Source organism: Diplotaxodon limnothrissa, linkage group LG13, assembly GCF_057381915.1.
Source record: "Diplotaxodon limnothrissa isolate DT_005_m linkage group LG13, D_limnothrissa_male_GT1.1, whole genome shotgun sequence".
In the NCBI taxonomy this organism is placed as follows: domain Eukaryota; kingdom Metazoa; phylum Chordata; class Actinopteri; order Cichliformes; family Cichlidae; genus Diplotaxodon; species Diplotaxodon limnothrissa.
Genome location: NC_140608.1, coordinates 7,317,619 through 7,344,649, shown reverse-complemented (window position 1 = coordinate 7,344,649; position 27,031 = coordinate 7,317,619). Strand labels below are relative to the sequence as shown.

At 41.5% G+C, this 27,031-nt stretch overlaps 1 protein-coding gene across 2 annotated transcripts; it reads left to right on the top strand.

Annotated features, from left to right (window-relative positions):
- The first annotated feature begins 7,841 nt into the window (after window positions 1-7,841).
- LOC146619779 (atlastin-2-like) lies at window positions 7,842-26,711 on the top strand. Of its 2 annotated transcripts, none has more exons than XM_085369725.1 (14): window positions 7,842-7,915; window positions 16,289-16,461; window positions 16,655-16,861; window positions 18,678-18,812; window positions 18,952-19,056; window positions 19,176-19,226; window positions 19,317-19,373; window positions 19,604-19,696; window positions 19,930-20,068; window positions 20,495-20,622; window positions 21,147-21,203; window positions 21,287-21,358; window positions 22,218-22,649; window positions 24,735-26,711. In XM_085369725.1, exons 1-14 carry the CDS (start codon window positions 7,843-7,845, stop codon window positions 24,852-24,854), a joined length of 1,842 nt encoding a protein of 613 aa, XP_085225851.1. In that variant the 5' UTR covers window position 7,842; the 3' UTR covers window positions 24,855-26,711. The 2 variants fall into 2 exon arrangements, with proteins under 2 accessions (XP_085225851.1, XP_085225852.1); XM_085369726.1 differs by lacking the exon at window positions 24,735-26,711 and adding an exon at window positions 24,164-24,693.
- Window positions 26,712-27,031: the final 320 nt, after the last annotated feature.

Sequence of the window (27,031 nt, the reverse complement as noted above, 5' to 3'; positions counted from 1 at the left end):
ACCCAGTTTAGGTTTCGGTTTCATGTTCACACCCTGTTGCTGTTTGTACCCACTGCTGTAAATAAACACTCACCTGCACCAGAGCTGCCGCCTTTTGGATCCTCACTACAAATCCACACGGCTTGCCCCGCAAACCGTGACAGAACGAACCAGCCACCATGGACCCAGCGGCAGTCAATCCGTCCGAGGAGCTCCAGGATGACATCGGCTACAATGTGGAGATCCTCCTCGGGCTGTGGCTGGAGAATCCTCCGCACGAGCTTCGCCGCGCCGTGGAAGGTCGGCTACAACGGCTCTTTTCCGGCCTGCCATGGCTACTAAATTCACTTCCTCCGACCATACAGGCTTTTCTCCGGCACACACCCCACCTTCTCTCAGCCACTCCTGCCTCGCTGCCCGACTCGCCGGATGCGATCTTGCCCGGCCCGTCGGAGCCGTCTGCGGGGAGGAGACGCCGATCGCGCCGCAAGCGCGCCACCCCACAGCTGGACGTTCGGACTTCTAATTCGCCGGCTGTGGTGAGTGAGGACTGTTTTCCATTTGCGGACTGTATGACTGTTCATTCAGGGGCGGTGTTCTGTGCGGCAGATGACTTTGTGAACAGCATATCACCTCCCCCGCAGCCACTCTCAGCCCAGTTAGCTCCCCCGCAGCCAGTGCCACCCTCAGCTCAGTCTCCAGTGCCACCCTCAGCTCAGTCTCCAGTGCCACCCTCAGCTCAGTCTCCAGTGCCACCCTCAGCTCAGTCTCCAGTGCCACCCTCAGCTCAGTCTCCAGTGCCGCCTGTAGCGCAGGCCCCAGTGCCGCCTGTAGCGCAGGCCCCAGTGCCGCCTGTAGCGCAGGCCCCAGTAGCTCCAGTGCCGCCTGTAGCGCAGGCCCCAGTAGCTCCAGTGCCGCCTGTAGCGCAGGCCCCAGTGCCGCCTGTAGCGCAGGCCCCAGTAGCTCCAGTGCCGCCTGTAGCGCAGGCCCCAGTAGCTCCAGTGCCGCCTGTAGCGCAGGCCCCAGTAGCTCTGGCTCCAGCATTACCGGTTCCACCCGTTCACTCCGTGCAGGGAGAAAGCCTAAGTCCTACTCAAGGTGCTTTTCATGATTCAGCCGCCATTGGCACTGTTTGCCGCTCCAGGGCTTCCCCAGAGGCTAGGTCCCAGTCCTCAGCTGATTCTGGACCCCTGGAGTTTAAGCAGCCACCTGGGAAGTGCCCCGTGTCAGTGCTGTCTGAGCAGGGCCAGTGCTCAGCACAGCACCCATTTCCTTAATGTCTGCCAGTGGACTCCATGCCTGCTGGCTTTGTGATGGCTTCTGCTGGAGTGTCCAAGGGGCCCGTCCAGCCTTCGTCTCGTGTCTCCGCTGGAGGGTCCGACGGACCGCTCCGGCCTTTGTTTCCTGTTTCCGCTGGGGGGCCCGAGGAGCCCGTCCAGCAGCCTTCCTCGTCAGCTGGTGGTTCCGAAGAACCACACCAGCCTCATGCCTCGTCGGCTGGAGGGTCCGAGGGGCCCGTTCAGCCTCCTGTCTCCGCTGGAGGGCCCGAGGAGCCTGTCCAGCCGCCACCTGCGGCCGCTTCGGCGTCGCCTGGTCCAGCTTCATCCGAGTCTTCGTCCTCGTCTGGTTCAGCTTCATCCGAGTCTTCGTCCTCGTCTGGTTCAGCTTCATCCGAGTCTTCGTCTTCGTCCTCGTCTGGTCCGGCGTCATCCGAGTCTTCGTCTTCGTCCTCGTCTGGTCCGGCGTCATCCGAGTCTTCGTCCTCGTCTGGTCCGGCCTCATCCGAGTCTTCGTCCTCGTCTGGTCCGGCCTCATCAGAGTCTTCGTCCTCGTCTGGTCCTGCGGCCTCTGCTTCTGCTACGCCTGGTCCAGCCGCATCCGCCTGTGCTTCTGCTACGCCTGGTCCAGCCGCATCCGCCTGTGCTTCTGCTACGCCTGGTCCAGCCGCATCCGCCTGTGCTTCTGTTACGCCTGGTCCTGCCTCTGCTTCAGCGTCGCCTGGTCCTGTGCCCTCCAAGCCTCGGCCGGTGCGCCTGACACTTGGGCGCCGCCGCTGCCTTCCGCGCGGCCAGCCCCCGGACCGCCATCGCCTGAGTGGCCGCCGCTGCCTTCCGCACGGCCGGCCCCCGGACCGCCATCGCCTGAGTGGCCGCCGCTGCCTTCCGCACGGCCGGCCCCCGGACCGCCATCGCCTGAGTGGCCGCCGTTGCCGTCCGCACGGCCGGCCCCCCGAACTGTTTTGGACTCCTGTGCTGTCGGCCCCCTGGCCGGCCCCCCGAACTGTTTTGGACTCCTGTGCTGTCGGCCCCCTGGCCGGCCCCCTGAACTGTTTTGGACTCCTGTGCTGTCGGCCCCCTGAACTCTTCTGTTTTGGACTCTGTTTTTTTTCCTGTGTTTTGGTGTGCTTCGTTTCTTTTGGTTTTGGGCTCATTTTTTGTTTTTGTCTTTTGGCCTTCTGGTGCTCCGGTTTTGTTTTTGCTTCGAGCCCTCCTTCCTGGGCCCCCGCCGCCCGCCCTGGTCGGGTTGTTTTCTGTTTTTTCTGGCTGTTTTGTTTCTTGTTGGGCTGTCTGGAGCCAGCCTTTGAGGGGGGGGTACTGTCATGATCCTGGGTCCTTTTGACCCAGCGTTTTGTGTTTTCTCTTCGCGATTTTGGTTCTGTTCTTCCTCTGGTTAGTGTTTACTCTGTTCTGCCCGTGTGTTCCTGTATCTAGTCCGCGTTTCTTAGTTTGTGTCCTTTCATGTGTAAGTTCCTGTTTTATTGTGAAGGTCTGTGTCTTATGTGAGTGTTTTTAGTTTGCCTCCCTAGTCTCGTCATGTTAATTACTCCCAGCTGTGTCCCCACCTGTATGTAATCCCCCTGTGTTCTCTGAGTGTATTTAAGTTGTGTCTTCTGTCATAGTAGTTGCTGGTTCGTCTGTGTTGTTTCCCCTCGGTCTCCCTGCATGTATTTCCCCGGACCTCCCTGCACCGTCATTCCTGGTTTGTGTTGTTAGTTTACCCAGTTTAGGTTTCGGTTTCATGTTCACACCCTGTTGCTGTTTGTACCCACTGCTGTAAATAAACACTCACCTGCACCAGAGCTGCCGCCTTTTGGATCCTCACTACAAATCCACACGGCTTGCCCCGCAAACCGTGACAGTTTGTACTTGTAAAAATTATTTACGTTCGTTCAGAACAGAGGCACAAAAATAACGCCATACTATGGCGGTCTGAAGGTTCTGTCACTGTTCTCTGACCCGCTTTCTAAACTTACCAATCGTTGTCATCATGTGCGTCTCTCATATTTCTGCTGGCTGATGGACCGGCTAATAATAGCACAGACACAGATTAACACGACTGCTTTCGCTCTCCCTTTCAAAAAAACCAATTACTTTCCACCTGTCAGTTTCACAGGCATTAACCTCCTTCTCCTTGTGTTCCTTGACCTTTTCCTATGTTTAACTTTATCTTAGCCATTATAGTGTGAGGGAGAAGGGGTGGAAAGGAGCCTATTATACAGCTAGACATAATAATCCTAGCAAGCCAGATAATTTAATTAGTGTAGTTTTTGATCACCTTTGTGAAATATTTATTGATTATTATATTGATTGTGCTGCATGTAAATGTGCTCTCTCTCCTTTTTTGAAAGAAACAGCTACATCTTTGTCACCCCAGACAAATACAGTTTACAACTGCATGTAAAACACTCAAGATTAAAACTTGGACATTCTCCTGACACACTGAATGTGTATCGGATTAGTTGACTACAGGAAAGACAAGTGAGTCACCTCCAGCGACTCCTAAATGTCACATTTAATCCTGGGATGGAGTGGGATCTCCAGGATAAATGGGGGTTGTCCCTGAGAGAGAGGAGTGGTGATCCGGCATCTGTCAGACACTCGATCACAGTTAACCAACTTAAACCTGAGCAGCTGTTTAAGGTGAGCTTTGAAGCCACTTTACCATTTCTCTGTTGTCCCTTTAGCTCTGTGTGTACATTGACTCTATTCATCTGTGTCCAGTATAGTTTAGAGTGTTACAGTCTACAGGAACATTACAATGCCCTTGTTTACCTTCCCTAAACAGCTTTGTTAGATAACAGAACTTGAACAAGCATTTCCTAGATAAACAAAATGCCAGTGCAAACTCACCTCACTTGCTACCCTAGCTAATGCAAACAGTCCAAGCTATGGTTACACACCTGTCACCAAACCGCAACCTAAGAATGGCAGATGGCTGCTCCTCCCCACATCTTTTTTCTATTGGAGGTTTCTTCCTGTTAAAAGTGAGATCTTCCTCACCACCAAAACCAAGCGTTTGTGCACTAGGGACTGTGATCAGTGGAGTTCTTTTATTTTTTTTTTGTAGGGCCTTTCAGACAATATAAAGTTCACAGTTCAATTCAAAATCAAACTGAACTGAATTGGATGTGTCATCATGCCAATGAAAACTCACATCACTGACTTATCAGACATGTAATTAGAGGGTATGAAGAAAAGCTGCCCTCCTTTTTAGCAGAGAAACTTTACGGGATGTCAGTCCTGTATTTTGGATGTGGGCAAATACATGAACTGAGTTTATCACACTAAGAAGAGCTTTTATAGCTTTTTGTTTAGTAACCATCGTGACTGAGAGCAGTTAGAGCCATAAAGTTAGTAAGCAGAGTGCAGCTTTTCTCTAATGGCTTGAATATATGGCTAAACATGTGAGATAAGTGCTTATCTTTACTATGGGCAGTTTCCCTGTGTCAGCAAAATTAAGCTTTACTAAAGTAAGGAAGAGGAATATTTTGCTGAAATTGTTAAAAATGGCTGCTAGTGGCCACAATATGTAAATAAACAAATGGTGAGTTAGTGAACTTTTGAAGGAAATAAAACTGAAAGTTATGCTAGTGGGCTTGCGTGTGTGTGTTAATTGCTAATACTAGCATCCTTCTATGCTTGCAATGACAGTTTTGGCGTGTTAAGATTAGCTAATCAGTGCTAAACACAAAGGAGCTGATGGTACATATTGATGTGATACGGCGCAAATGAAAATGTATTAAATTTTCCTTTCTGATTTTTGTGTTGTTACATTTTGATTTGGGGGGACAGATGTCCTCACTACTTCCAAGATTAGGCCTCAAACTTTAATCTTGAACAAAGGTTATCATTAGGGCTGGATCAAGTGCAATCATTTCACACTGCTGCTGGACTTCCCATGATGTACAGAGCAGTTCTTGTACACTTTGCCCACGTATTTTACTACTGCATTCCATTAACATTTGTCTTCTCTCTACCCCAGTGTGTTTTTTCATCATCTCTTTATGTTCTCCTTGTCTCGCTTCTCTTTTCCCTGGCCCCCAAAGGTCACAGCACATGGCGGCCCCTCTCTGAGCCTGGTTCTGCTAGGTTTCTTCCCATTAAAAGGGAGTTGTTCCTTCCCACCATTGCCAAGTGCTGTTCTTAGGGGATTGTCAGATTGTGTGGGGTTATCTGTTTTGGTATTTAACCGTTTCCTCCCAATAGCGGTCAAATGTATAATGCCTCCAACCGTACCTAAGACTGTGTAATAAACCTCTAGCCCAAAAATCTATTACTATTACATAATCTCAGTGTTTTAGTTTTTGAAAATGTCCATAAAGATCAATTCTATTCTAATCTAGTGGTGGCAGATGATCATATACGTTACTGGAATTAATAACAATGACTGAAATATTGTGTGATCACAAAAAACTTAAAGTAAGATATACTCATTCAACATATGCCTCCAAAAGTCAAAGCAGTTCAGCAGAGGCCACCCAAGAGGCAGAGCTAAAAGGGAACAAACAACAGCCTCGATTGATCTCAGTGACCACAGTGTATAAATATACATCCCACACCCAAGTTTCAGTTTGCCAATAAGAATTGTCTTATTTAAACAAAAAAAAAGAAAGCTGAAGGGTTGTAGGCAAAAAAAACCCTCCAAAAAACAATAACAACAGGTAAGCGGAGCCTAGACCAGCCCTAATTTAATACAAAAGAAAAGCTAAGAGCCTCTTTCTCAAAGGCAAGAAGGAAAAAAACGTAAAGCCTCACAAGAAACCAAAGGATGCTTTTAAATAGAGGACAGAGCAACCATTAATCACTCCCACCTAAGAGAGGGAGAGAAAGCAGAGCAAAAGAGAGAGAGAGAGGAAGAACACACAAGGAGTAGACATGTAACACATGAAAGCACTCAACTTTCATTGGCTTCATAACTGTTTAAGTATAATTTATTCTGCTCCTTTAAGTATGTCTGTATGTAAAGACATATTTCTGATTGTGATTATCAGATAAGAACAAGAGTAGTAGAGAAGAGAAGTGAAGCGCCCAAACAATAAAGAGTGCAGGCAGGATCCCACAAAAATGTTGAGGAAATAGATATAATTTCCTTCAAGATCCCTATCTCACCCTCTACAGATGGGAAGCAATGTTGTTAATGATGGTAGCATTGGTGAACCAATGAGACCTAGTCATGTTAACAACAGAAAAATAGAATAAGACGATAATGTTGTGGCTATCACGGCCAGGTTAAAGCAGCAGCTCTGAATGTGTGACATGTAGCTCTCATCACATTTCCTGACTCTTTGTATAACATTACAAAAAGAAACTATGCATGGACTCTAAAACAGTTTTTTTTATTAAGCTGTAAACATGTTTTTTTAAATTATGTGAAGTTGGGATTCTATTGGAACTAAGTCTAAAAAGAGACCCACAACCAGCTTCTTTGGCTCTTCTGATGGGATGCTGAGGCATTCCCAAGCCAGTCTAGATGCTTAATCTGTCCAGTGTGCCTTGGGTCTAACCATGGCCTCCTCCCATGTCCAAAGAGGACATGCCCCAAAACTCCTTTGGGTTGTCCAACTATCTTAACTGGCTCCTTTTCAATAACGAGGAGTAGCAACTCTCTGAATTCCTCCTGAATGACCCAGTTCCTAATGCTATCTGAAAAGGAAAAGCACAGACACCTTCAGGAGGAAGCTTATTTCCCTCACATGTATCTACCATCTCATTCTTTCAGTCCTCTATTGGCTTTGATTTCCACTGCTTGTCCCTCTGTGGTATCTTGCAGGATCCTGGTAGGTGAGGTTTATTGGTCAGTCTCCCTGGAGTATTTAAAAGCTGACTGTTTCAACTTTTGCAGCAGTTTTGGAATGGCCTGTCTACCAGCAGAGTTCTCTGTTGTATGATGGAAGCAATGTACAAAGCATTTGGTACAACTGGTCTGTTGGCTATTCTTGCTTATGCTGTTGCTGAGAAGAGCAAAATAATAATGTACAAAGAACTGAAAGAGTAACAAGTGTTAAAAGCAATGAAAAGTGTCCATTGCAGACCAGTACAGCATCCACACTGATGCTAATGATGCACCAGACAACAGCAAGACCATAAGGTATTTGAACTCCAGTTGAACTGCAGCAACTAATTGAGTCATGGCCTCTAACTTGGAGGTGCTAATCCCCCACAGAGGTCCTGATATCTTCAATAAATAAAGAATAACTATACTTTTTAAATTATATTTTTGTAGTAAACAAACCCTAGATGCCAATAGAAGTGCTGTCAATGCCCACCAGGGGGCTGCAGCTCACACTTTGGGAATCACTGCAACAGGGGGTTGAGAGAACTCATTGGTACGCCCCTGAAATCAGACTTTATGCTGGTGTCAGGGGGACGAAATTTAAAGTTTGAATTGGTGCAATGATTAGTTGAACGTGTGCTGTAAACTAATTAAAGAAACACTTGTTTTGCCTCTGGGATATCTGTAAATAGTTTGCATTGCTGCGGCAGCAGCCACGGGGCGGGATATAACTTCAGCAGAGTGCGCGAGGAAAAAAAAAAAAAAAGACGCTCCTTTGACGTCAGCAACGGTAGGTTTCAGTAGTCCAAGATGGCGGCGGAGAGCGGGTTGGTTAACAGAACTCACTTGGAGAACAACTACAGCCACGGACTCGATGGCAAAGGTAAAGTATTTTTATTTGTGCGAAAAGACGTGTGACAGCGAGCTGATGGGGAGAGTGAAGCCGGGACAGCGTTTACGAGTTAAAGTGTTTATGTTTCGGTGGTCTTTGTCCCAGTCAGGGGGGTTTACCGTTAGCCAGACGTTTCTGTTTTCAGTTGGAGAGACCCGTGGTGTCCTGCCAAATGCCCCAGCCAGAATGTGTCTAGTGTAGCTCGCAAACAGAGGCAACTTGGTTTAAAGTCTGCGAATTTTACTTGAGTTGAAATGAGGGTTTGAGTCCTCACTGTTAAAGTGTGGGTTTTTTCTTAAGTAACTTGGGGAGAAAACGCAGCTGTAGAAAAGTGATTCCGACCCGGATACAAAATTCAAACGCGACACCTGTCTGCTCGTTTGTCCGAGCCGTCACTTTCACCTGGTTTCAGGAAGGACCCACGGCTTGTCCGCGCTTTTTTTTTTTTTTTTTTTTTTTTTTTTAAACTTTCCACATCCTGCATGCTCACTATAAACTGCCTTAAAGTGCTTTCATTCTTAAGTTTGAAACCAATGTCCTTAAACCGGATTGTAGGCAATACAAATCGAGTAACGTCGCGCTAATCTCATCCCACTAATGACTGGGATATTTTTACATACCCTATAAGTAGTTTGCTCACTTTGTTAGCAGACCTAAACAAGGTAATTGCCAATCAGATCTGCATTTGCTTGTGTTTTTTAGCAGAAAATAAAAATATCATAGCCGTGAACCTATGAAGATAATGTAGATCATTTGTCTCCTTTTTCATTTAGGTTTTTTGTATTGAATTTTATGTATTTTGTATATTCCTTGGCAGAGTTACATTAGCCTATTGCCATTGAGTGTAGTTGTGATGTAATACAAAGCTCTGACTTATTAACAATTTTAACACAAACGCGAGAATTTAACGTTTTCCAGATGATGATAACATGTCTTTGTGATAAAGCTTCTTAAGCCTTCTTTTCATCCCAGTGGGCAACTTCTATACCGTGCTGAGGAAAGTGGTTTTGCCATTTGTGTTTTTATTTTCCCTCCCCACACATTTGTCACACAGATAACCTGAGTAAATACAATATTCAGTTTTTAAATGAGGATGTAATTTATTAATGGAAAAAAGGTTAGCTACCTGGCCCTGTGTGGAAAAAGTAAGTAGCCTCCCTTATAAAATATGACTAAACACATTTTTGTGACCTTTCACTAATCACACCCAGCCCTGATTACTGCCAGACCTGTTGAATAAATAAATTATGCAAACTGAACCTGTCTGACAAAGTGAAGTCGGCTAAAACGTCTTAAAAAGTAACACATCAAGGAAAACTCTACTGAAACTCAACAAATGAGAAACAAAATCATTGACATCGATCAGTCTGGAAAGGATTACAAGGCTTTGAAACTCCAGTAATTCACTGTAAGAGCCATTATAAACAAATGGAGTAAACTTGGAGCAGTGGCGAGCTTTCCCAGGAGTGGCCTTTGGGAAAGTATTCTGTGTTCTGATGAAACAAAAATTTAAACTTTTTGGAAGTCAGGATCTGGCCTACTTGCTCTAATTGATGGAACCATAAATTCTATTCTCTACCACGAAATCCTGAAGGAGACTATGTGACTAGCAAGTTCAACCGCACTCACATTATGCAGCAGTACAATGATCTGAAACACACCAGAATAGTCCAATTCTGAATAGTTTAAAAATAATCATTTTGGAGTGACCTAGTCAAGTCCAGTCTTAAATCCAATTCAAAGGCTTTGGCATGACCTTAAACAGGTTGTTCAATCTCAAACCCTCCTGTGTGGCGGAATTAAAGCACTTGCGAAAAAAGAGTGGGCAAAAATCCCTCCACAGTGAAGTAAGACTCATTGTTATAAGCCCTGTGTGTGGCACAACCAGGTGTTAGGTTAGGGACCAGTTACTTTTTCACACATCAGGTGTTTTGGGGCTAATTTTCCCTTAATAAATTAAATCATTAAAAAAAAAGAATATCTTTGTCTAATATTAAAATTTGTTTGTTTTTAGTTATAAATCAGAAAGGGGCAAATACTTTTTCACAGTACAGTATATTTAATTGTCTGCTAAAACTACATAGGCTACTACCTCAATCTTTTATAGCATAACTTTTTAGTAGATTTCATTTTAGGGTACAAAAGTTTTTTGACACCCAGGAAAGGGATTGTGACCTTCCCATAAAAGGAAAAATCCACAGGACTATGATAAAAATACTTTTAATCAGTTTAGAATAGAATAGCCTTTTATTGTCATTGTACAGAGTACAACGAAATTGGAGTGCCACTCCCTTGGTGCAAGTTTCAATAATAAATATAAATGTAAAATATAAAAAGTACAAAAAAACAATCGTAAGTACTTTGGTCTTAAAAGTTGGGTTTAGTTTACTTAACCTTAAAATACACGTTTGGTTATCAAATAACCATAAATAACATGAAAAAACATTTTGTTAAGTAAGATAACTGTTTACATCAATAGATAACCCCTGAGAGAGCTAGATGTCATATAAATAGTCTAAACCTGCAAAAATAAATAAGGCAACTAAATCTATATTCCTTTACAGGTAGAAAGAGAGGTGTGGAAGGATTGATTTCAACATGCAGCAAATTTTACAGGAAATCTGCCATTTTTTATAGATCGTGCCAGGCTAAACCAGCAGTTTGCATAGAGACAATTTTCATTTTACCTCATTAAGACTGTGGTCAGGCAACAAGATATCCTTTTCATGTTTAACCCTGTTAAACAGACGGTTTGATAAAAGATTGTAATGGCTTTTACCTGCAACAGTTCCTTCAGTAATACAGTGAACAGAAGTGGTGTGCTATATCTTTGCTACCAGCTGTGTGTAACAGAAAGGAGAGGCTGCAGCTTCACCATAAACCATCATATAATAGCTATTGGTCTAAATTGGACTGTTAACTTGCCCATGATACTTTTCACTGTTTTACTGAGCTGTGGTCATAATGGTATGTTGAAATCTACAGTTAATGTTAAATGTTGTTAAAACCTGTCACATCTTTCCCGTCTATGTTGCCATAACTTCAACTTGTTTTACAAATGTAGAAAATGGTCTGTTGTCAGCAGTTTAATGCAGCGTACATTTGTTAAACCAATTCAAAATATTTGACTGAATACTAAAGAGTTGCTGCTGTGACAGTCAGGAATCCTTATCGTGATAACCCTTATGTCTAGTTTGGAACACACCAGCTGACTCTGTGGCAACAACAACATTCACTCCGGTTGCTCTTAATCTGCACTTTGTCCTCGCAGACTTCACATTGGTCTGCTTGCTGCAACTCAACATTTCCCCTTGTTGACTCGTGTCCAGAGAGGCCAAGTCAGGTTGTCTTTTAGTGTTGGAGTGCAGGGAATTTAGCATAGCTGCATCGTAATAGCCTACAGTGAACTCCTCCTTCTTTATGCATTGAATTAGGGCTGGGCGATATGACCCAAAATTCATATCTCGATATTTTTTAGCTGGATGGCGATATAAGATATATATCTCGATTTTTTTTTTTTTAAGCCATAAGTTAAGAACAAAAAGAGAGTTCTTAGTCACACTGTGTCCCAGATGTCACACGGGCACTTTTATTTACATACAGCATAGATATTACTCAAAAATAAATTATCAGCATATATTAAATAATCATGGTCCATAAATAAAAGAAAACAATGTTGTTTTTGTGCATAACAAAAAGCTCACAATTGTGCAGTCAAAATGTAAACTAATAGACGCTGAGCATAATAACAAAGAGACAGATTTCACAGCTGCACCACGTCTCTGAACAGGTGCCATCCTTATACACACACAGTACGTATCACTCCGCGAGGCTCCTCCTCTGTAGCCGTAATTCTCCGACAATCCATCAAGCGGTGCAGCTCCGTAGCTTAGCAAAGTCATATTAAAACATTTTTTGACAGATTGCTGAGCGCTGTGTACCACATAAAATCGGTTCGCGGTCAGTAAGCACAACCAGAATTCATACATAAGGCGCACTGTCGATTTTTGAGAAAAGGAAAGGATTTTAGCCCGTGCAGCCCCTCTGGGCTGCATGTCGTTAGCGCGGTTAGCTCGCTAACACGTTGACGCCATCCAGCCCCACGCACGGTAACTCGCTAACGGAGATTTTCCGCTTTCATCTTGTCATTGCCTGCAGGTGAAGCTATGGGGGAGTTGTGTTCAGTGCAGGAGAGGCGAGGCCGAGTAACGTTGCGTAGAGACAAAAGTGGACGAAAGAGAGGCAAACCTGCGGCTCCACAAGTATAATTATAACGTAACATAGACTATATCGATATAAACGATATTGTCACATCTTATATCTCGTATGAAAATATATCGATATTTTTTAAAAACTCGATATATCGCCCAGCCCTACATTGAATAAAAAAGTATCACCTAGTAGTTAACATGTATATTCTGGATGTGCTATGGCTGGAAGAAGGAGTTTTAACCAGGCTTGTGACTAGCTGGTGTTACTAATCTGTGGTTGCAACAGTAGATTTTTGCTTGAAATTTTCTCCTTTTTTTCCCCCCCAACACTTTAAATGCCATTTTTCTTTCTTGTGACTCAACTAGAAATGTTAATTGTTTAATCATGCTTGACTAACTGGATATGTTTTCTTTTTATAGTACAGTTTTACTCCCAAAGGCCAGTTTCTTTGTAATTTTTGCACTCCTACACAGATATTGCCTGTTTAAAGTAGGAAACATTCCATATTTAGACAGCTGCTTAAGTTACTGGACTGTAGCTTTATCAAAGTCTGCCTCAGATGTAGTGCAGGAGTCGAGGGGAGGGGGTGAGGGCAGGGAAGCTCATTTGGGATATGCTGCTGAGATGTAGGCTACCTTGCATACTATTCTTGCACTTGATAGTTAAAGATAACTGTGTAATGCTTCGGAAACCTTACTGCACTAACCTGATGTTCACCTCTACAAATGACAACATCTTGTACTATACTATTGTTTCCTTTACATTTCTTGTTAATCTTTCCGCCATTATTCAGATTTCGACGGCATAACTACAGATCACTGCAGGCACACAATGCACAAGTATTAGTTCTAGCAGCAGTATTGGTCAGTTGCAGACTTGCATTCTGTACATAGATTGATCACAGAGGAATAAATTGCCCTTTAGTGTCCTGATTGTGTTTACATATTGCTCCAGTGCCGATTAGAGCTGACTACACCACAAGCAGCACTGGTTTGCATGGTTGTTTTACACTTTGCTTGTTTACATCTTTCTGTCACAGAAATTGAGATGTTTCAATCCATCCCGAGTAGCATTGGAGCATTTCAAACAATAGTTAACTGATGGGGATTGTTTCACATTAACACTTACACTTATTAAGAAAATAAGAAGAATTTGTCTTCTAACGTCATCTAATGAGGGATCTAGTGTTTAAATGGCTTGTCAACTAGTCATGCATATCTCTAGGATTTGTGTGCTGCTTTATGCTTGTGTGATGCAAATTCCTCATCATCAATTGTGTGTCAGGGAATCGTGTAAGCCAGTTAACATCTGCTCTGTGCCATCATAAGATAACAAGTTAAGGAGGCTAATTTTAGGCCTGTCCTCATTTTCTGGAAGCGGAGGAGCAGGGCAGTGCATTTGCTAATATATCATGAAGTGTTGTAGTGAGTGCACATATCAGCAGAGCTAATGGGGTTTTACTGTCTGTTATGCTTTCTTGCATACTCGGCCTGTATTGTTTTTGTTTTGCAACATAGGCCCCTCACAGTCCTAGCAGAATAGTGTCTTTGTGTAGGTCTCTGCAGTCTGTGCCACTTCATTCTGCTAAGTGTTGCTTTGGTCTTGATGGAAACCTGCAGTGCCACAGACTAAGGAAATGCTCAGGGCTAATTTGTGTGCAGAGGAGATTACTGTAACTGCCCTGTGCTTACAACACTGCTGTGGCCCGTTTGCAGCTCCAAGAGGGTCTTTGGGTGTCCTATTTACAGTTGTTCTCTTAAGAAATATCACCTGATGTTCTCAAAAGCTTAAACTGTTAGACAGCTGTAATTAATCTTCAGGTTATTTAAAAAAAAAAAAATTGATTGTTTGCTTCTCCTTTGTGAGAAAACATTGAAAAACAGTGTTGTTGAACCCTGAAAACCTAGCGTAAGGTTCCAAAATATTAGACTAATGGTAAAGTCCAAAGATCCACATTATTAGTAGAAGTAGAATATTACAGAAAGAAAAGAAGCAAGACATCATAGATGAGGAGCTTAGAAGTCCAAGTATCACACCATTAGAAAAGTTTGACCCATCACCACGGAACTTTCTACAACCTTATATATTTCAGAAATTTTCCCTTTCCTTTACTTTGGTACAAATAGAAATTTATTATAGAAGTAAAGAATTAGGTAGACAAATATAACAGGAAAAAGGTTCAGTTAAGTAAGGCAGGACACATTCTTTGCTTCAACGATATTTAGTCAATCACGCTTGCATGCAAAGCCACTCCCAAATCCAATTTTGAGCTAGGAAAAACTTGGTTATAAAACTTAATTTGAACATTTAAAATGTATATGAAGTTAAGCTTAAACCCTAAGTCCACACTTAATGGGTGTCTCTCACAGGAAATACTGCTCCTTAGTTGCTTTAAAAGTTCTGCAAGAAGTTGAGGCGTTATTTCTATTATTTGTGTATTTCACAATCAAACATAACTGCCCAAATGGCTGCCGATCTGAGCTAGTTTTTAGTATGCTCTTAAACAAAGAATAATCACCTTTGTTACTTTCCACCATTGCTTTCCTTGCTGCAGCTGCTTATATTCTCTAAAGCACGCCAACTGTTCTGTGCTGGCTGTGTTCACTGCTGTGCTGCCAGCAGTGAACACAACTGTCACAACTGAAGCCCTCTGTTAGCTGATGTTCTGGTCATGTGCTCTGAATATTTCCTGATTGGCTTTGTTTCCCTGAGAAAAGACCTGTAACCAAAGTCATTTTCAAAAATATTTATTTCCTTTTTAAAAAAAAATTAAATTAAATTAAATTAAAAATCTGTGTATTCTCACATTTGAAGAACAGCAAATAATTCAATTTTGGCATTTTTCTTGATTTAAAAAAAAAATCTTTTGTGTACATGCTCTACCGGTACTTGCACAACTTTTTTTTTTTTTTTTTTTCCTTCTTCTTTAGGATTTCCACTTTATCTAAAAACATGCTCAATTTCTGTAAGAGGCCACGGACTCGCAAAACAGACTATTAATTTCAAGACTTGACTTTCTTGTTTAGTTAAAATGTTCGACTGAAATTTGTGTTATACATAAGTGATAGCGCTTTTTAAAATAACTTTCTTGTAAAATGACTAATGGCACAGCTTGTGGTCATGAATAGAAGAAGTTGTGTATAATTGCTCCATTTGTTTTTCAGTTAAACACACAAGTAATGCATAACCTTCCACTTTCATAATTGTGATGTCTTATCTTGTATTGTCAGTTTTGTTACTCCTGATAAATGCTTAGTATCTTGATGGTGTTTATGAAGCAGGAGCTCATAGTTATACATTTTTTTTGTAAATATCAGGACTTCGATGGAGGTCATGTACTTATCAAGAATGCCAAGCAAATTAGAAGAGACTGGTCACGTTGCTTTCCAGACAGCCCATTTGAATCTTGTGACAGACGTGACTGAGACAACTTGGTATGAATGGCTTGTAACCCAACCTGTTTCATAGGCTGTCAATAATTTATATTTAAGTACACAGTGAACTGTATATTTAAATAGTGTCATTTTAGCCTTTACCTGTGAATATTCTGAATCTTTAAAAGAAAAAATGATACAATGTTTTTGTTTTAAAAGATGATTTTGTATGTCATTCAAAGATGCAAGAAGCCATTCATCTGTAAATAATAGATTTTGGAGTTCATCAAACTCATGTTTACTGCCTTTATGCCAATGATACAGGAAGAAGTCAGTTTTTAAGGAAAGGGATTTAAGAGTTAGTAAATATTTACAGAAATTTTGGGGAAAAGGCTGAGAACAACACTAAAAGCACTGTCCTGCTGACTTACTTTACTTGTCCTTTTTTCCTGGCCCTTTGTGATTTTTCAACACATAGCTATTTTAGAGCTTGACCTAGTTGAAGGGAACCAGAGTGGATAGCAGTATTTAGCCCAATACACAAAGCTGGAAAGAGTCCCGTCTTTAGTTTGATCCATGTGGCATTTCTTTTTTTCTCTCTCTAGCTTTACAGAACAGTAGTCTAAAGGAAGTTATTTTCCTTAGAAATAAGGAAGTAAGCTTTTCCTTAGAAAATAAGCTGGTCGCAAAAGTCCCGTTTCTCACTTTATCTTTTATCATCTAGCATGGTGTTATGTAACCACTTTCATTTTAGCTTTTTATCTCCATTTGGTCTTAGGCTCTAAAGGTGTCAATGGATTCAAAGATTGCACCATTTCCCAACGCAAGGCTCCAAAACCTGAAGCGAAATCTGAAGATGACAATGATTTGTTTCCCAGAACCATGGATTTGGGCAAAAATATCAGTCCCACCCCCCAACCAAAGGAAGGGAGTCAAGAAAAAGATGTGAAGGTTTGATGTGTTTTCTACCATATTAGTCTATTAATGAGATTTAGGATATGTAAATATAACAATACTTTTATAAATGTTTGAAGTAAGCAACACTTAGGAGAATAATGTGACCAACTGAATTCTTTGAGGGTCACTACAAAAATCACCTGAACCTCCCCGACAAACCTGACTGTTTGCAAACTTGTGTCTTCAGCCTGTGGAAGAGAAAAAAGTGGCCGGGCCCATCCAGATTGTCCAGGCAAATGAGCACAACTTTGAGCTGAACGCCACGGCACTGGAGGAAGTCTTGCTGCAGAAACATGTGAAGGACCTGAACGTGGTTGTTGTGTCTGTGGCTGGAGCCTTTAGGAAGGGAAAGTCCTTCCTGCTGGATTTCATGCTGCGCTACATGCACAACCGGGTGAGACGACTGTTGTATTTACACTTTCTGTAGTAGGGATTTAAAAAATAAAATAAAATAAAATTTTAAAGGTACACATATTAGTTGCATTACATTTTCCAAATATTTAAAGAAATGTCAACCAACATGCATTTCTGAGCTGTCTCTTTCTGTCTGAGGTTTGCATCTTTTTCTCTCAGCCCGTGTGGCTGTTCTGGCTTCCTCCTACAGTCCAAAGACATGGAAGTAATTCTAAGCTGGCCATAGAGTATGGGAACATGAATGAATGTGTCTTTCTGTATTAGTCCTGGACATACACTAGAGACCTGTTCAGGCTGTAATCCACTACTTTCCCTATGACTTCTGGGATAAGCTCATTAAATTACACTGTGTCAGACCTGTTGTTGTTGTTGTTGTTGTTGTTGTTGTTGTTAAAGAGTCATTATTTAATCATATTGGTACAACAACCCGGAGCATTAAAGATATTCTTTAGATATAAATAAAGACAGTCAAATTGATGTCTCCTCATATATAAAATTTACTACTTTCATTTGTACACAGTTTCACTGAGCTGAGATATAGATTAGTGCTAATTTTGAACCCAAGATGTGTTTACATGAGCTAAGTAAACATAAGAGTTTATCCTTGCTCAAAGGGTGACTATTGAGTAACATTTTCAGTCAGAGATTGTGAAATTGGGTAGAAATGAACAAGGACAGCAGAGGACACTTCAACTAGTACTTGCATGCACAGGTGACGTGCAAAGACGAGTGCTTCCAGTTTTGATTTTGTACTGAGATACTTGCTGAACCAGGAGAGTAAGATTTTGAGTGTGGTCCACGTGAGCACAGTATCTTGTTTATTTCCTATAGAAGTGTAAACGGTGAGTCTTTGAGCCCCTCTAACAGCAGTTGGACACACAGAAGCAGTCAGGATCACCTTACACTTATTTTCAAATAACACACACGTGAACACATACCAGGAAATACAAAAGGGTGTTGCAAGTATGGTATTTCTCAAAGTTGTTGGGCATGAACATGGGCATTCATGAAGTTATTGATAATTAATTCAAGTTTATTCATGACTTAATGGTACCACTAGACTTAATAAGTGTGTGCAGCTTTTTTTTGTTTTTTTCCTTTTTATTACAGGGAGTATTGTCTGCAGGTATTTATTATCTGTCATCACATCACACTTGGACACTGCACAGATATGTACTAATGGGGAATCAGTACTCTGATGTACTCTGACCTTTAAATCACACATTTGCTTTGAAGCTGCATTTCCTATTTGTGGTCAGTGGGATAAACATTCATTGTCACAAAGAGTTACCATTAATTGACGTTTGTGCTCGCAATCACAGCAGTTGACTGGCAAAAATATACTATATTATGTGAAATTCTACATTAAGAAATCATTTTTTTATTCTACATTAAGAAATCATTTTTTTATTCTACATTAAGAAATCATTTTTTATTCATCTGTTTGTTCAGCTTGTGTTGATATCTCTTTGAACAATGTTTAGTTGAAACGTGTTGCTGTAATCATCATAGATGCTATAAAACATGTTGATGGTGATTAACCTTTGGTTGCTTTTCCTTCATTTGGCATACTGCATTAGTCTTACATGCACCATTCCAGAAACGTTACAACACACTGCACTGACAAAAGACCTCGGGTTCGGCCCCATTGGGCAGTGTACCTGTGCAATTTTCACTTTTATCTTTCATCCTCTCCCAGTCTTAGACAGGAATTCACATGGATCTAGATGACAAACAACCTTGGTTTTCATCTCCCTCTGTTCCCCTCTGTCTCATCTTGAATCTTTCCTTTTCAGGATAAAGACTCATGGATAGGAGGTAATGATGAGCCCCTGACTGGGTTCACCTGGAGAGGAGGGTGTGAGAGGGAAACCACAGGAATTCAGGTCTGGAGTGAAGTGTTTGTGGTGGAGAAGCCTGATGGCGACAAGGTAGATACAACACCTCCACTCATTGCCAGACATATTTATCATGAACAGTTATTTTAATATTTTGTTAATGAATTTTCAAGCATTTCAACACAAACTTGTGCTGAATGTGTTTTGAACTCGTTTAATCTCATCCCGACAGGTTGCTGTGCTCCTTGTTGACACACAAGGAGCATTTGACAGTCAGTCTACCATAAAGGACAGTGCTACAGTTTTTGCCCTCAGCACAATGACCAGCTCTGTTCAGGTGATATTCAAAGCATGTCTTTTCTTTAAATATAATATATTTACATATTTATTTTAACATATTAAGATGCAAGCCTTGCATTACATTTAAGTTCTGTTTTTTGTTTTTGGTTCTTTCAGGTGTACAATCTCTCTTCAAACATACAAGAGGATGACCTGCAGCACCTCCAGGTTTGTGTCATTTTGTTTCTTCTCTCACCAAAAAGTACCATCAGAATATTCAGTTCTTTCATCGTCATTTATTTTTCCTTTCATATGAAGCTCTTCACTGAATATGGCCGTCTTGCAATGGAAGAGGTGTCCGAGAAACCTTTCCAGGTACTGGCTTTTTCTTTTCGCTGTGTTTGTTGCAATTCACAGTGTACATTGTTTGAGGTTTGAGTCAGCCCTTTTACTGAAAACAAATGTAGTGTGGACAAGTAAAAAACTAAAAAAAGAAGAAAAATAGCCTCATTTATTTCAGTTACAATGTTGTTGTTTTGTTTATTTTTTTTTCATAAAATGAAAGATATTCTCTGAGTTTCTGTACTGTTGGTTTTCTCTTTTAGTCTCTAATGTTCCTCATTCGGGATTGGTGTTTTCCTTACGAATTCTGTTATGGAATGAAAGGAGGCAATGAATTTCTGGATAAAAGATTGCAGGTGAGAATTATATTTCAACGCAGATTCAGAAAATAAAAGGGGGGAAAAGTGTCGGAGGTTACAGGCTTCTAGACAGAAGAAACCTACCATACCATACCCTGATGTTCACACAATGATTATTGCTTCCTGCAGCACAAATAATTTTAACAATGTTCCTGTTATGGATGGCGCATCTCTTCTTGAAAAACACAAAGTCAGTAACAAGCTCACATTTTCACTGTGTGTCGATGCAGGTTAAACATAATCAACATGAAGAGTTGCAGAATGTGAGAAATCATATCCAGCACTGTTTCTCCAACATCAACTGCTTCCTGCTGCCACATCCTGGCCTGAAGGTGGCTACTAACCCAAAATTTGACGGCAGGCTGAGAGGTGAGAACAAGGCACAGTAGTAATGTAGACTAATGGCTAAAGACGTGGTAGGTGCTGGTTGTACACGGAGCCTGCTCAAAACATTGCAGATTGGCGCCTATATGTTGTAGCTGTTACCTCAGCCAGTTTCAACTCTGCTGTCACTCCCTTTCCTGTTCATGGCAGTTTTTCAACCAGTCAACTGCCATGGATTTATGCATGGCATTGTCCCTGTCAGGCTTAAAACCAGAAACCTGAGAGAGAGAGAGACGGAGAGAGAAAATTGTTTGAGTGGTATTTCTAACTTCAAAAATGATAGCTGTCCTAACCCTTGCTAATACTGATAAAAAGAGAATTACAACGTGTCTTCAGAGTGCCAAGTTTTACTTCTAGGATTATGTTGCCATAGCTCTTTGGACTGAAATTACACAACTTTCCATGTTTTAGACATTGATGAAGACTTCAAAAAAGAGTTGGCCCAGCTCGTGCCTCTTCTTCTGGCGCCGAGTCAGCTGGTAGAGAAAGAGATCGGAGGCAACAAGGTCACCTGCAAAGATCTTCTGGAGTACTTCAAGGTGGTGCATAATTTTAAATAAATACCAGTCTATGACCAAAATATGACCTATTGTTGTTAAGATAAAATTACATTTAAAAAGCGACAGAGGTCTCAGTGTATACAGGATTACAGCTGCTTGCACAAATGATTCCAGTGCTTTTCATACTGACCTCCTGCACTACAAATACAAAGCTTCAAATTGTACACCCTTCTGCCTTTTTTTTTTTTTTTTTTTTTTTTGATAAATCACAAAAGCTTGAGAGTGAATAAACGACACAGCAATCCAGAGCTTTTGGTAAACTGTGGTCTCACTGACAAAAGTATTCAGTTCTTTGTCATCAGATTTCATTTCTCCAACTTTCCAAAATAAGTGTGCCCAGTCATACTTGCATTAAATTTTATTTAGGGGTTTTTGCAGTATTAAGTCATTTTTAAAGATAACATCAGCCTTTTACTTGGAGTACTTGTTAAGTCACCTACCTGCCAGAGTGTTAACTAAAGAAACACTTTGGTGATGCTGAGACTCATTTTTCTTTCCTGCAGGCTTACATAAAGATCTACCAGGGAGAGGAGCTGCCTCACCCAAAGACCATGCTGCAGGTCAGTAATTGGGAATCTTTTAAGTCATCTCATTTTGATTAGGGTTGTGTTCAATCTTTTTGTCTTTCATTTTTTTTTGATAGGCAACAGCAGAGGCCAACAACCTGACAGCTGTGGCAGGAGCCAAAGACCTGTACAGCAAGAAAATGGAGCAGGTAAGGACCGGTTTATCCCTGATATTCATCGTGAATGAAGTCTAAAAGGTGCCCAAGTCCAGGGAGCAAATATGGGAATATCACTGCCTGATTAATTGACCTGCGCTTCCTACCTGATAATCACCTGGCATTTTGGGCAATAAGTTTCAGGCTACATTTTCCAGCCTGACAATAATCCCTGAGACATTGCCAGTGCAGTAAGAGTGTACCTGGATAGAAAAAATCCTCACAGTGAATAATAAAGTGAAAAGAAAAGAAAGAAAGTGTACTTTATTGGTCCCCGTGGGGAAAATCCCTCTCTGCATTTAACCCATTCACTCAGTGAACCAGTGGGCAGCCATTGGGCGCCCGGGGAGCAGTGTGTAGGGACGGTACCTTGCTCAGGGGTACCTCAGGGTAGCTGTTCAGGGGAATCGAACCCCCGACCTTCCGATCATGGGGCCACGACTCTACCTACTGAGCTATCCCTGCCCTTAAGTTCATTAGAATTGTACAAACTCTGCCTTTGCCTTATCAGTGCATTTCTATGTACGTTCGACCATGTTTCAGTAAATCACTGCAGCGTCCTTCCTTTTTTCTTTTTCTTTTCACAGTGCTGTACTTTGAGTGCTGGTAATTCTGATCGATCTAATTTTCATAGTATCGCAGTCAAGTATTTTCATGGATGCATTAAGTATATGAAAACTATCTTGCTGACTAGTTTTACATGACTGACTCAGGAAAATACAGTAAATATTTTCCTGTGTAAATGTAATAAGGTACCAACAAACAAACAGAATGACTTAGAATTTCATACTACTTAGAAATAAAAATTTAGAAGGAAAGACTTTCTCCTGATATCATCTCCTCCTCCCTACAGGTCTGCGGTGGGGACAAGCCTTACGTCGCCCCGGCTGATCTGAAGCGCTGCCACGAGGAGATCCGCGATTACTCTGTGTCTTACTTCCGCTCTGTGAAGAAAATGGGGGGCAAGGAGTTTTGCCAGCGCTACCAGAATCAGCTGGAGTCAGAGCTGGAGGAAACCTACACCAACCTCTCCAAGCAGAACGAAGGCAAAAACATCTTCTACGCAGCACGCACCCCTGCCACGCTTTTCGCTCTCATGTTCATCACCTATGTGGTGTCTGGAGTGACGGGTTTCATCGGCCTGAGCACCTTAGCCACACTGGCTAACCTGGTCATGGGCGTGGCGCTGCTGTCGCTCTGTGCCTGGGGTTACGTGAAGTACTCAGGAGAGTTTCGGGAGGTGGGAACGATTATTGATGAGGTGGCAGAAGCACTCTGGGTGCAGGTGGGTAGACAGTGTGAGAGGAGGGAGAAAAGTGTGTGTGTCTCTGTGTGTGTGCACAGACTTCAGTCGACTGGCTTGGTTTTCATCTCCTAATTTTTTATGGTGGTTTTTGTTTGTTTGTTTTATTTTTTTGTTGATATTGTGGCATTCCTTTTTTTTTTTTTAAAGTCCAAAAATCAGTAATAGTTCAGTGCCTTTATATACTGAAAGCTAGCCAATAAGAAGGAAATCATAGTGCAGAAGCACCAAAGATCAGTTTGCAATAGAGGTTTGTCCTTTTTACATTTAAACCGAAACGTACAATTATGAACCTTATCGATGCATGAGTGTTCATCAAGCATAATGATCAGCCAGTTGTAACTCAAAAGAGACAGATTGACAACCATTTGATCTATTAAACTGTATCTCTGTTCACTGCGTCATACAGCAGCAGCAAAGCAACGGTTACTAATGGGAGAAAGAACAAGGCTAACAGCAAAGAGTCAGTAGTTTGTTTTTCACAAATAAAGACAACATTTTTGATTTGAGCATCTTGTTAGACACTTGTCAAAGCGCTATTTGCTTGTAAAGTAGCCAAAAAAAACCTTGCAAACTCCAAGAAGGGTTTTTGTGAGGCACTACACTAAAGCAGGGACACATATATTCTGCGTTCACAAACTTAATCATCAGACGGTTAGCACGAGGGTCCGTGCTGACATCTGCGTGCCTGCTGGTTTTTGACCATACGAAGCAGGGGCTCTCCCATTGAGAATTTACATATCATCACATTACATTTACATTCTGTCAACCAGGAATGACAAGTATAATCTAGACTTAAATGTGAGAAACTAGTGAAGAGAAATTACAGTAGCTTGCAGCCCAATCTGATGCTGAGATTAAGTGAGAGTAGTTTGAATAATTCAGGTGAATAATTGGTTATGTGGTCCATCTTGGGCCAGTTAATTATTATCCTTCTAATAATATCCACAGAGTATAAATCTGATGGATTTGTGTATTTGTTCTTACTGTTTTGTGTATTTAGTTTAAGTTGAAGCTTAATGTAAAAGTCATTATGTTAACAGCTTATTTTTCTCCAGGTTCATTATATCTGTGCACATCTGGTTTATTTTCTTCCTTACATGCTTCTCTTCCTCTTTGTTTTCTAGCCTTTTTTTCTGTCCTCTTATCCTGTTATCCTTATATTCACTTCACCTTACAGAGCTCCAGTGAAACCCAGCCAGCACATCTTTCATCCTCGTTTGTTTGCCTTCCCTATTTTTTTTTTTTTTTAATGTTTTATCACTCAACCTTCCTGTCTCTGTTTGTGCCTCTCCTGCTGTTTAGAGGATGGTAAGAAAGGTGAGCGATGTTGATTCCAGTTTTTGTCTGCCTGCATCATATCATTTCCTTCTCTGTTCTGATTTTATTTATCATTTTATTTATTTTTCCATCACTTCTTTCCCACAGCCTCTTCCAGTATCAGTGCCTGGTTCCCCTCTGTTTAACTCCCCCGTTCCTCCCTGCTTTCCTCTCAGGTCATTTCCAAACTTTTGGAGCCCGTCAGGAGCTGCCTGGCGTGGCCTATTTCTCTCCTCCCTTCCCTCCCGTCAGGAGCAACACTGGAATTGAAAGCTCTGTCTCCTCTCAACGACAACTACAAGAAGACCAACTAACTGCTGGTCAGCTGGTGGATTTGCAGACTCGTAAACGTGTATATCTTGTATCAAAACCTTCAGTTTGCTGGCCTCTTGATTTTTAATTTTCAGTCTGTTGATGCTGGATTTTTGTACTGGGTGTGAGCACGGAGCACGTCTGGGACACGGAGGCTGCACAAACGGTTTATAATTTTATTCTGTGTGGATAGAAACAAAGGTTTTCTTTTTCCTTGGCTTTGTTGTGAATCACGCGTCTTAAGAGTTTTCAGTTGTTTCCCTGGTCAGCACTTTGAAAAATACATCCTTTTTTTGTTTTCATTCCTTTTAAGTGCTTTTCTTCCCTAACCTACTTTCTTTTAGTTTCTGTCTCCTTTATCGACTATTTGTAACTGATAATCAGTTTGATCATCCGTTCATGCAGATCCTTTTTTTTTTTTTTCTCCTCCTGCAGGTTCTGAAGCCAGTTACTGAGCAATACATGGGGGATAACATGAGACAGACAGTGATGAACTCTATTAGAGCCAGCTTGACAGAACAAGGCTCGCAGCAAACAAGGTTAAAGAGTGATTGATGCTCTTCCTCCTCAACTCTACCTGTTATCTTCATTATCATCATCCTCCACTGACTCGGCGTGTTCAGTCCTAGAACTGTGAAACTAGTTCAACACCAAAGCTGACCCACTTTTTTTGTTTTTCCTGCCAAATGTCCTTCATCACATAGCTGCCCCCCTCTTTATTTGCCTGTCGAGGACTTGAGGCCCTCTGCCTGCTCTGCTCTTCATCGCCCCCCAGTGCCTCAGTTCAGATATTGCATGTTGACTGAGCAGAGTCCAGCCTCCTGCCAAAACACCTGACAAATCTTCTCCAGTGTGCCATGCTGCATTGTGATGCATACTGAAGGCTGGCACACACGCGCACACAGATTGATGCTGGTAGTGAACTGCACTCGTATCATGATTAAGCTGTAATTCAGGGAAAACTGACACAGCTGTGGGCAGCTGTTATCAGCATTGGATGCAAACTGAATTCATTTCGTCTTACAGGCCAGCTCAGTTTACTTCCTCTTCTGCCTGGTGATAGCTTGTCCTGCAAGAACAGACAACTAATCGACTTAAAAAGCTCATGAAGATGTGACGCCCAAGTTTCTCTTGATTCTACTGAAGTGAAAGTAAATTAAAATCTGAGTCGGAGGCAATTTAAAGACATTTATCTACCACTGAAAATGTGACTTCTGGATAAAAATCAAAGCTGTAATTCTTTTTTTCTCTCTCTTCTGTCTGCCTCCTTTATTAGTTTTCTGCACTACATTTGGAAGACAAGTTAATCAGGTAACATTTGTATAATCCACATCTGGGCTCCCATCTTTGCGCTTGTTTCATATTCCATTATTATCTCTTGAGTCTCAATCCTCTTGTTCTTTACGCGTTATATCTGGACTTCTTGTAACAGACCTGACAGATTTTGGCCCACTGCATGCTGTTAAGAGGAGCTGTGTTATATCATGAGGAGCTTTTAGAGTCCAGCTATAGTGAGGTAGTTCAGTTTAAGTCACACTAGTGCTGATTGTTTGCAGTTTTAGGACCTACAGGCTGTAAGTTTGACTGTTGCTTTGGGAGCCCCAGCTCAGATGTTTTGTACATTATTTATGGTAAATTTGATGCTTTTGTTTTTTTATAAACCTTATTAAAGGATTAAGTTTGAGGAGCTATGTTTGTCCACTTTCTTGCTGAAAGTTGGATGAGACGCAACACTCAGCTGCTGGTTAGTTTAGCACAAAGACATGATTCAAATGAAACCAGTGTCGGTGAAGCTAAGCTGATCAGCTTTTACTTTAACTGACACGAGTGCTGTAGGTCTCGTCTTCTCAGCTCGCTCCCCAAACCCCTTACCTGACACTTTACCTGCCTTTTTGTTGAGGCAGCTGTCAGAGCTTCAATCTCCAGAATGAAATGAATAAAATGTGCTTGACTGTTAAATGATCTAAATAAATCTACCCTGTCGGTTTAACTCGTCGCACCTGTCTTTTTCACATCGATTCCATCCACTGCTCACCTTAAGCACCAGTCTTGTACTGTACAGTTTTGTTTTTTGGTTTTTTTTTTTTATGTGTTCATACTACAAATCGGGCATGTACGTTGGATTAAATATTTAAATAAACTTTGTGTACATTTTATAGCGAATCAGTTAAATGGTTATTTTTTTTGTTTTCCTCTCTTGTTGATCAACTTACCAGTCTGTGGTTTAAGAATAAGTTGCTGCTGTAGGTTTAGTTTCTCCACGTGAGGATTGACGTTAGCGGAAACGCGTGAATAAATCTGACAGGAAAAGCATAGATTGTGATGCGCGGGCAGGAGGTGGTGTCTGTCTCTTTTAAAGATATCTCTGGTAATTTATTTTTGAATAAGATGTTTACCTTAAGAATAAATCATCAACACAACTCTTTCGGCTCCTTTTGTCTTTTATTCCTTGATGGAAGCATCTAAAAGGACCAGCAAGCAACACATGTATGTCGTGTATATGAAGAGTTGTCTTAACTGGGAAATGTGAATATTTTCTGCAGACTAACCAAACCTTTAATCCAAAATCTGATCATCACACAAGTGTAACAAAAAGAAACCACACTTTTCTTTGCATTCATTTAATTTGTGTTTCAAACACAAATTAAATGAATGCAATAGGTTTGGATTCATTCATTTTGCCAAAGGGATTAAAAAGATTCCACTGTGTTTATATATGTAAATATCTGTAT

Bases quoted from the DNA above. Each gene is read 5' to 3' on its own strand.
- LOC146619779 (XM_085369726.1), top strand. From the start codon at position 7,843: ATGGCGGCGGAGAGCGGGTTGGTTAACAGAACTCACTTGGAGAACAAC. The intron at 18,813-18,951 runs GTAGATACAACA...TCATCCCGACAG, and splicing joins AGAAGCCTGATGGCGACAAG to GTTGCTGTGCTCCTTGTTGA. The intron at 19,697-19,929 runs GTGAGAATTATA...GTGTCGATGCAG, and splicing joins TTCTGGATAAAAGATTGCAG to GTTAAACATAATCAACATGA.